Source organism: Coregonus clupeaformis, chromosome 3 (assembly GCF_020615455.1).
Source record: "Coregonus clupeaformis isolate EN_2021a chromosome 3, ASM2061545v1, whole genome shotgun sequence".
Lineage (NCBI taxonomy): Eukaryota > Metazoa > Chordata > Actinopteri > Salmoniformes > Salmonidae > Coregonus > Coregonus clupeaformis.
This window is the reverse complement of record NC_059194.1, coordinates 27,619,116-27,629,488: the sequence shown is the minus strand read 5'-3', so window position 1 is coordinate 27,629,488 and position 10,373 is coordinate 27,619,116. Positions and strand designations below refer to the sequence as shown.

Here is a 10,373-nt window from a genome sequence, read left to right as displayed (position 1 = left end):
TAACTGCATTGTTTGAATGGAATGTTGGCATATTGGCAGTTGATTTGAAAAATTGATGGTATCATTCCTCTAAAACTGTCTGGCTAGCTGTCAAGCATAGTGCAGATACATTCTTGAAATGCATTATTTTACATTATATCTTATCACAGCACTGGCAAACCATGGTTGACCAACTCCCTGACCAAAATGGCTGACCTTTAGACGGTCATAGGATTCATGTCCATTCTATAATTCTAATTCTATGGTCAGATACTTGCCATGTTTTCCCAACTTGTTGTGCAAGTGTGTGATTATTTACTGGCCTGTGTCCACCACTAACTACATTACCCAATATGAAGCTGCTAGAATATGGGGAAAAGACATGAACACAATTAACAATTTTATTAAAAAAGTATTACAATAAGACCCATTAAAAAGCAAACATTTATGACTGTACAAAACAGTTTCACCGGGTACAGGTATAAATATTGAACCCCCACACAAAGTGAAGCAGTGCCTGCCTATCAAACCTTCGGTTTGGGACTGATACTAATCTTAATCTCAAAATGCCAGTGTTGTCAGGAAAATGTTGGAACAGCTTCAAACTTGATTGAAACAAATGTCTTTCAATGCCCATCTGAGGTTGATAACATGAAAAAGAGGGTTTAGCAATATCAAATGGGGACTGAATACTTAATTACAAAATGGGGAAGAACACAGTGAAGAAAATAAAGCACCACTCATTCTCTAACATGTCTTCGCAGTGGTCTTGAAGCAGAACTTGATAACCTGACTGAATGTGATATGAACATATTAAACCTACTCCATCAAATACATTGATAAGAGAAAGTAAATGTTACTAGAAACAAAATGGCTTCCAAAAGTGAGTTTACCCCCCAACTTAATACAGACGTCAATGGACAAAATGAAAGGATACACCTCATAGTTTATAATGATAACTGGTACGATGAAAAGCTTGTCTACACAGGAATGACCTTAAGGCTATTCAAAGTGGTTTCTGTACTATAGTCAAGGCTGAGGATTGTGCTCTAACAGGCGTGCATAGTGGAGGAGAATACAGTATGCTTCATGATTATTGCAATAATCCATTATCATACGTAAAAATCACTGGTAGCACCACTTCCATAGGAAATTTAATTTGACTTTGTTGTACATGATACAAAAACATTGCAAGAGCAGGTATTAGTGGTTGCTTGGTTTCAATCCAAACCATTGAACAGTAACCATTCTATCCATGTTTAGCAAATCCACGTGATATTTCCACAGCTACAGAGTCACTTTATGAGTGGTTGATACATAAATGGGCTATCCTTTTGGAAACTACTACTATACTACTGCTGTATATAGGGGCAATTTTCATTTAATATAATTTATCAGACACTTTTATCCAAAGCGGCTTACAGTTAGCACATTCTGTATGGCAGGGCTGCCCAACCCTCTTCCTGGAGAGCTACCGTCCTGTGGGTTTTCAGTCCAACCCTAATTTAACACACCTGATTCTACTTATTAGCTGCTCAACAAGACCTTAACTAGCTGAATCAGATACGCTAAATTAGGGTTGGACTGAAAACCTACAGGACAGTAGATCTCTAGGAAGAGGGTTGGGCAGCCCTGCAGTATGGGGTCTATGCCTTATAAATCATGGGGGTGTTTAACTTATTTTTCTCAGGCTTTGCCAAGGTCCAGAGTGCCACACTCAAAATTGGTTATTTGAATCGGCTGAATTTTTGACCGCTCTGCTCCAAATTAACTGTAGTGTGGGAAGAACAATTCTGATCATATAATTTTTGAACTAATGATCTCATAAATTACAAATTATTTAAAAAATACTTTTTTTTCCACATTTATACCATGCCGTTACCTCTGAGTTTTCCCCTGAATAAAACACATTCATGATGTTAATACAAACAAGATTCAAATAGATTACATTCAGGTTTCCTGAAATGTCATTATGCAAACATAACATGCATATTATGTTTACGTATACAAAACCACTATCAAAACATTACTGGGCCATATAAAAAGTTAAGATATTCAGCATGATGTGTGAGGAGACGTGCTTGCTGGATTGTCCCTTTCAGAGAGAAAATGTCTGTAGCTTGCTTATAGGAAGCAGAAGCCTCATGAAATCCTGACAAGGTCAGGGCCATGATGTGTGATTAACCAATCTGGCAGTCACACTGTGGAGAGCTCCACCCCACTGTCACACACACCGCTGTCCTCCCGTCCATCCAGCTTTAGATCCTGCACACGTCCTGAGAGACAAGGGGGGGGGGGGGTTAAGGGCATGTGACTTATACAGTGGGGAAGAAAAGTATTTAGTCAGCCACCAATTGTGCAAGATCTCTCACTTAAAAAGATGAGAGAGGCCTGTAATTTTCATCATAGGTACACGTCAACTATGACAGACAAATTGAGATTTTTTTTCTCCAGAAAATCACATTGTAGGATTTTTTATGAATTTATTTGCAAATTATGGTGGAAAATAAGTATTTGGTCACCTACAAACAAGCACGATTTCTGGCTCTCACAGACCTGTAACAACTTCTTTAAGAGGCTCCTCTGTCCTCCACTCGTTACCTGTATTAATGGCACCTGTTTGAACTTGTTATCAGTATAAAAGACACCTGTCCACAACCTCAAACAGTCACACTCCAAACTCCACTATGGCCAAGACCAAAGAGCTGTCAAAGGACACCAGAAACAAAATTGTAGACCTGCACCAGGCTGGGAAGACTGAATCTGCAATAGGTAAGCAGCTTGGTTTGAAGAAATCAACTGTGGGAGCAATTATTAGGAAATGGAAGACATACAAGACCACTGATAATCTCCCTCGATCTGGGGCTCCACGCAAGATCTCACCCCGTGGGGTCAAAATGATCACAAGAACGGTGAGCAAAAATCCCAGAACCACACGGGGGGACCTAGTGAATGACCTGCAGAGAGCTGGGACCAAAGTAACAAAGCCTACCATCAGTAACACACTACGCCGCCAGGGACTCAAATCCTGCAGTGCCAGACGTGTCCCCCTGCTTAAGCCAGTACATGTCCAGGCCCGTCTGAAGATTGCATTTGGATGATCCAGAAGAGGATTGGGAGAATGTCATATGGTCAGATGAAACCAAAATATAACTTTTTGGTAAAAATTGAACTCGTCGTGTTTGGAGGACAAAGAATGCTGAGTTGCATCCAAAGAACACCATACCTACTGTGAAGCATGGGGGTGGAAACATCATGCTTTGGGGCTGTTTTTCTGCAAAGGGACCAGGACGACTGATCCGTGTAAAGGAAAGAATGAATGGGGCCATGTATCGTGAGATTTTGAGTGAAAACCTCCTTCCATCAGCAAGGGCATTGAAGATGAAATGTGGCTGGGTCTTTCAGCATGACAATGATCCCAAACACACCGCCCGGGCAACGAAGGAGTGGCTTCGTAAGAAGCATTTCAAGGTCCTGGAGTGGCCTAGCCAGTCTCCAGATCTCAACCCCATAGAAAATCTTTGGAGGGAGTTGAAAGTCCATGTTGCCCAGCGACAGCCCCAAAACATCACTGCTCTAGAGGAGATCTGCATGGAGGATTGGGCCAAAATACCAGCAACAGTGTGTGAAAACCTTGTGAAGACTTACAGAAAACGTTTGACCTGTGTCATTGCCAACAAAGGGTATATAACAAAGTATTGAGAAACTTTTGTTATTGACCAAATACTTATTTTCCACTATAATTTGCAAATAAATTCATTAAAAATCCTACAATGTGATTTTCTTTTCTCATTTTGTCTGTCATAGTTGACGTGTACCTATGATGGAAATTACAGGCCTCTCTCATCTTTTTAAGTGGGAGAACTTGCACAATTGGTGGCTGACTAAATACTTTTTTCCCCCCACTGTATACCAGATGATTCTATTTAAAATCATAAGGTATGCTAGTATATACACTACCGTTCAAAAGTTTGGGGTCACTTAGAAATGTCCTGGTTTTCGAAAGAAAAGCTTTTTTTTTGGTCCATTAAAATAACATCAAATTGATCAGAAATACAGTGTAGACATTGTTAATGTTGTAAATGGCTATTGTAGCTGGAAACGGCTGATTTTTTTTATGGAATATCTACATAGGCATACAGAGGCCCATTATCAGCAACCATCAGTCCTGTGTTCCAATGGCACGTTGTGTTTGCTAATCCAAGTTTATCATTTTAAAAGGCTAATTGATCATTAGAAAACCCTTTTGCAATTATGTTAGCACAGCTGAAAACTGTTGTGCTGATTAAAGAAGCAATAAAACTGGCCTTCTTGAGACTAGTTGAGTATCTGGAGCATCAGCAATTGTGGGTTCGATTACAGGCTCAAAATGGCCAGAAACAAGTAACTTTCTTCTGAAACTCATCAGTCTATTCTTGTTCTGAGAAATGAAGGCTATTCCATGCGAGAAATTGCCAAGAAACTGAAGATCTCGTACAATGCTGTGTACTACTCCCTTCACAGAACAGCGCAAACTGCCTCTAACCAGAACAGAAAGAGGAGTGGGAGGCCCCCGTGCACAACTGAGCAAGAGGACAAATACATTAGTGTGTCTAGTTTGAGAAATAGGCAGAAAAAGCCATATCTTAGACTGGTCAATAAAAATAAAAGATTAAGATGGGTAGTCTGATATGGCTTTTTCTTTGCAACTCTGCCTAGAAGGTCAGCATCCCGGAGTCGCCTCTTCACTGTTGACGTTGAAACTGGTGTTTTGCGGGTACTATTTAATGAAGCTGCCAGTTGAGGACCTGTGAGGCGTCTGTTTCTCAAACTAGACACTCTAATGTATTTGTCCTCTTGCTCAGTTGTGCACTGGGGCCTCCCACTCCTCTTTCTATTCTGGTTATGATCAATTAGCCTTTTAAAATTATAAACTTGGATTAGCAAACACAACGTGCTATTGGAACACAGGACTGATGGTTGCTGATAATGGGCCTCTGTACACCTATGTAGATATTCCATTAAAAAAAAAAAAATCAGCCATTTCCAGCTACAATAGCCATTTACAACATTAACAATGTCTACACTGTACTTCTGATCAATTTGATGTTATTCTAATGGTTAAAAAAAATTGCTTTTCTTTCAAAAACAAGGACATTTCTAAGTGACCCCAAACCTTTGAACGGTAGTGTATATTGCACATTGAGCTACTGGCTGAGTTCTTTTTGAGCTTACCTAAGAGCTCTGTGGTGCTTTGGGGAGCCTGCTCTGTTTCACACAGTGCCCCCTGCAGTACTGTCAAAGCGGTGCAGTTTCCCACTGTCCTGAGTCCCTCCAAAAGGTCCTTGACCCTTCCCCCGGATACCTACAGGCAGGGGCATAGAAGTGTTACTTATAAACCAACTATTGGGTCAAAATTAAATGGAAGTGTTGAAAAAAAGTCCCCAAGTTTCAATGAGAACATATTAATTCATTTTCTGTACTGACTTGAATTCAAGGTGGGAGAAATCTGAGCAAAAAAGAAGAGAGACTATCAAAGTGAAATTTCAAATCTTACAATGCCTATGTTTCCCCCTCATGTCTTTGTCTGAATGTTGATTAATGTGTCCTGGCACAACACCAGAGAAGAGGAGGAGCAAGTTTCCAGAGAAACATCAGCTTTCTTAGAAATGGGTTTGTAAGTGAATTCCCTAAAGAAGATATTTGCCTAAGGTTGGGATAGGTGTGTGTGTGTGTGTGTGTGTGTGTGTGTGTACCTCATAGCTGTCCAGCAGCGTGCTGGCGGGGGAGGGGCTGAGTCTGAAGGCGCTGTTGAGGATGCCCAGCCCCAGCGTGTGCGCCAGACTCTCCCAGCTCCCCCCCTGGCACTCAAGGGCCTGGCATAGTGCCTGCTTTGTGTCTGAGCCCAGGCTCTGCATGTCGCCTACAGAAACATGACACCGTTAGCTGTACTCCAAAGTGGACAAGAACCAAGACGAGACAGCAGTAGAACCCTATGGCCTAAGACGTAGAGATTACAATGAAGGGGGTTGTTTAAACTGAAGTGCAGGAGCCAACCTTGAGGGGGGATGAAGACTGGGATGGTGGTCTCTGGCTTGTACTCTTTGCCATTCAGAATTTCCAATACCTAGAAGTACAAGGAAGAGAGAGAATATTTAGCGAACATTCAAATAGATAAAGATTTCATTTTTAAATATTCTTTCAACTCGTGAATTCACGTCAGTAGTTTTGTTGTCATAAAATGACATACATGTTATCTTTAGAGTCAAAATTAAAAGGCGTGAGAAAGGACTATAGCAATATTAGTCAGTTGAGTGAGATACGTGGCGTGTGAGACGATAGTAGAACATGTAGGAAAATGACTTCCAGAAAACACATCAAAGCGTGTGCAAGTGGAACCCACCTCAGGAGTGGCAGCCATGTTAAGAGGAGTCATCCCTGGGATGTAGCCTTCGTCCTGCTCCTCCTCCTCTTCCTCATCCACACAGCAGTCATCCTCTCTGAAGAACAGGGGCTCAAAGTTTTCTTTGTGAGGATTGGCACCTAGACATGAAAAGATTGATAAAGTCATGTCTGTCTTTGAGCTAGGACTATATTACAAAACAGCAGTTACAGAGAAAACAAAGACATCGAACTAAGCCATTTTCACAAAGGGGACAGTTTGAAGAAACTTAGTCATACCTGCAGCCATGAGGAGAGCGGTCAGTTTGACAGAGCCCCGCCCTGCTGCTATGTGGAGAGGGCTGGAGCCGTTGTAGGTGCAGCAGTCCACATCAGCATTCCCCTATGGAGGGAGAGAACACTGTCAACACACATCTTACACCCATGACCCATCAACCGTCACAAGGAAAGGGCTACTTGAGTTGTGCTAGTTTGTTACGTTCTCAAAGTTTCACCTTACTAAATACACTCTAGTCTCCCATCCAGGTATTGACCAGGCCCAACTCTGCTTAGCCTCAAGATACCAGCCAGTAGAAAGATGCAGGGTGGTCCGTAATGGAGGTAGGCAAGGCTTCTACGGTACGTACCTCCAGTAGCAGGCAGCCTGCCAGGGAGACATTGTCCAGCTCAGTGGCCAAGTGGAGCGCCGTGCGGCCGCAGCTCCTCTCCTGGACCTCCACACTGCCCCCGCTCACCAGGAGGTCCCTGAGGGAACACAGGTTGTTGGCCAGCACAGCCAGGTGGAGGGAGCAAAATCCTGGAGGATAAAAGCACTGTCATGCTCTAGTTGACTTCACTTTCCACTATGCGTGTGTGTATATGAGTGTGTGTATGTGTGTGTGTTGTACCTGCTGCGTTGGGGAGGTCCACTAGTTCCACCACCTCTCTGTGTCTTAGTAGACATTCCACCATCCCTCCCTCCTTCTGCTGAGTGGCCAGGTGTAGAGCTGTGTTTCCGTGGCGATCAGACAGAGTGACATCAGCCCCAGCCAATAGGAGGGCCTCGGCCGCCACCTTCTGCTGGGTTATCACTGCTAGGTGCAAAGGAGTCTGGGATAGAGGGACACAAATATAGGATATTACTGCCTGTTCTGTCATTGACGAACTAAGATCGTCACAGAAACACAAGGCGTGTGTGTGTGTTTGTTACCTGATAGAGGTCATTCCTCATGTTGAGGACCTCCTCTCCAGGCAGGACAGAGAGGACCTGGGCTAGACTCCTGACTGCGTCTGTCTGGCTGTGGATCACGCCCAAATGGAGACCACTGGAGAAACAGAGGACAAGCCCAGATTGGCATGTGCTACTGGAGAAACTATGCCACATATCAGGGTTATATATCCCATTGGCATCAATGCAAAGCTGAATGCAGATGGACACAAAATGGAGGTTATACAGTTATACAAATGCTGTGAAAGTCTGAGTTATATTTATGTTAAAATTAGGTCTGAAGTGATAGGTTGTGTGGGAGGGGACGTACGTGTCACCGTTCTCATCCTGAGCCGTCATGAGGTGGCGCTGTGGAGCCAGCAGGTAGCGGACGTCTCCAGTGACGGCGTACTGGAAGAGGGCTTCAGCTTGCCTCTCAGCCACATCCACCAGCTTGGCCTCCAGCACGCATTCTGGACACAAATATAAAAACACTGTCATTAACCACCCTGGCTTCCAGCACAAACACACAGTCATACACCAACAAGTACAGTAGTCTGTTTCCTGGGGAAGTGGCTCACTAATCACTATACAAATGTCCTTGTTGGGCGCACCTCCAGTCCTGTCCCCTGGTCCTAGCTCCACACCAGCCCCTCTCTCCTCACTTGTCTCCCCAGCAGAGGCATCCTCCGACTGGGCTTGGACCGCCACCACTGCCCCTGAGGACGGGTCATCGTCCACGTCGCTGTCATCATCGCTGTCCTCCGCTCTGCCCTGTGGAGCTGTGTCGAGGGAACATGGTTGAGCTTAATTCCTATCCTGAACTTAAATGGAATTGATCTAGCAGACAGACAAACACACTCACCATGTTTAATACCCGCTCCGCCACCACTCATGCCAGGGGAAAAGCCAGCGCTATAGCCAGTGCCGTAGTTATTGTAGGTGGAATAGCCCTGGAAGTAACCTAAAAGAAAGTTGCTTTTAAGTGGTTACACATTTCCTTTTAGCCTAAATAGACAATAAAGCTTTTGAACTTGTACTTTGTCTTGTGTTCAGGATTTTGTGAGACATTGCCCATTTGAAGTTTACATGGCTTGTCTCGTTCACCTTAAATCACATTTCTTCTGTTGTGTTAAAATGAATGATTCATCAGAAACATTTTGGGTGTACCTCCTCCCCCAGAGCCGGGTCCTCCCCCCGTAGCGGAGCCTCCTCCCCCTGGTCCCCGGTACATGCCCCCTGCTCCACCTTGGCCGCTGTAGTCCTGGAAGTTAGGCAGGGTCTTCTGTCTCTTCCTCTGCACCTCTTCCTTATCTGAGGATGAAGACCAGGGACAAGATGAGCGGATTGACTTGACAGTTGACAGAATAGCGGGTTATGTCCAATTTGAACCCTGTGCCATAAGAATGGCACAAACTATAGTTGGTTGGGATGGAGTCCAGCATGCACAGGGGGTCTCCAGGACCAGGTCTGGGGGTGTTTCAGAGCGGTTCACCTATGATCTGTGGGTGGTAGGTGAAGGGCTTGGGCTCGCTCGTCTCGTTGTCCGATTTACGCTTCAGCTGCACAAACACTGAGGTGGGCTTCTGGAGGTTCAGGTCTCTGTATTTGGGGGTCTTGAAAACAATGGCAAACTGTGGAAGGGAGTGGAGATTTTACCAGTGGTTAGGTTATAGTACTGTTACAGGGGAGGAAATATAAAAACTGACTTTATTGGCAAATTGTGTGTCAATGACCTGTCGATGTACATCAGTGGGGGAGAAGTCCCCAAAGGCCTCCCATGTCAGCCCTGTCTCATCATCCTCATAGAAGCGCACCTGGATGTCATCTGTCACGACAGGGGAAAAGGTACACTGTCACAACCCCAATTTCAAACTATGAGTAAAGGAACAAACTGGTGACGTGAAAGATATTGGAGGATAATAGAAGTTGACTAGAAAAAATACTCATTTTTAAAACCAACGTTTGTGCATTTAGCCTTCAAGTGTTGCTGAAAATCTTTCACGTGTCATCGGTCATGGAACCACAAGGAAATGTCAATGTCTTTCCAAGGTAACCAGGAAATGGTGCCACCCACTACTGACAGCCCCACAACTACAGACAGAAGTATTTGAATATCCTACTGGAATGTTTTGACTGCACCGTACATTTCCTTGACAAGAAAACTCAAGTCGTGGGAGAGCTGCTGGGTGTGCAGGCCTTTGCTCCAACCCAACACTAACATTTCAAAGAATCAACTAAAATTGTGATATTCAGTATGGATTGTCAGAATTAAGTGTCTTCGAGCTGGGCTGAAACAAAAGCCTGAAGGGCTGGAGTAGTACAGTGCCTTGCAAAAGTATTCATCTCCCTTGGCGTTTTTCCTATTTTGTTGCATTACAACCTGTAATTTAAATTGATTTTTTATTTGGATTTCATGTAATGGACATACACAAAAGTGAAATTAAAAAAATAACTTGTTTCAGAAAATCAAAAAAATTTAATAACGGAAAAGTGGTGCGTGCATATGTATTCACCCCCTTTGCTATGAAGCCTCTAAATAAGATCTGGTGCAACCAATTAACTTCAGAAGTCACATAATTAGTTAAATAAAGTCCACATGTGTGTAATCTAAGTGTCACATGATCTGGCACATGATCTCAGTATATATACACATGTTCTGAAAGGCCCCAGTCTCTGCAACACCACTAAGCAAGGGGCACCACCAAGCAAGCGGCACCATGAAGACCAAGGAGCTCTCCAAACAGGTCAGGGACAAAGTTGTGGAGAAGTACAGATCAGGGTTGGGTTATAAAAAAATATCAGGAACTTTGAACATCCCACGGAG

General features: G+C 43.7%; 1 protein-coding gene across 2 annotated transcripts in view; it reads right to left on the bottom strand.

The window, feature by feature from the left end:
- Positions 1 to 1,543: 1,543 nt before the first annotated feature.
- Positions 1,544 to 10,373, bottom strand: part of LOC121543405 (nuclear factor NF-kappa-B p105 subunit) — a 35,917-nt gene continuing 27,087 nt past the window's right edge. For both annotated transcript variants that reach the window (XM_041853258.1, XM_041853250.1), the window contains exons 10-24: positions 9,283 to 9,374; positions 9,042 to 9,180; positions 8,717 to 8,860; positions 8,412 to 8,510; positions 8,161 to 8,328; positions 7,878 to 8,019; positions 7,550 to 7,664; positions 7,248 to 7,449; positions 6,987 to 7,156; positions 6,640 to 6,742; positions 6,362 to 6,501; positions 6,016 to 6,085; positions 5,715 to 5,881; positions 5,194 to 5,323; positions 1,544 to 2,255 (exon numbers count right to left, since the gene is read on the bottom strand). In XM_041853258.1, the coding sequence (XP_041709192.1) occupies positions 2,176 to 2,255; positions 5,194 to 5,323; positions 5,715 to 5,881; positions 6,016 to 6,085; positions 6,362 to 6,501; positions 6,640 to 6,742; positions 6,987 to 7,156; positions 7,248 to 7,449; positions 7,550 to 7,664; positions 7,878 to 8,019; positions 8,161 to 8,328; positions 8,412 to 8,510; positions 8,717 to 8,860; positions 9,042 to 9,180; positions 9,283 to 9,374 (1,961 nt within the window). In that variant the 3' untranslated portion in view covers positions 1,544 to 2,175. The remainder of the gene's footprint in view (positions 2,256 to 5,193; positions 5,324 to 5,714; positions 5,882 to 6,015; positions 6,086 to 6,361; positions 6,502 to 6,639; positions 6,743 to 6,986; positions 7,157 to 7,247; positions 7,450 to 7,549; positions 7,665 to 7,877; positions 8,020 to 8,160; positions 8,329 to 8,411; positions 8,511 to 8,716; positions 8,861 to 9,041; positions 9,181 to 9,282; positions 9,375 to 10,373) is intronic.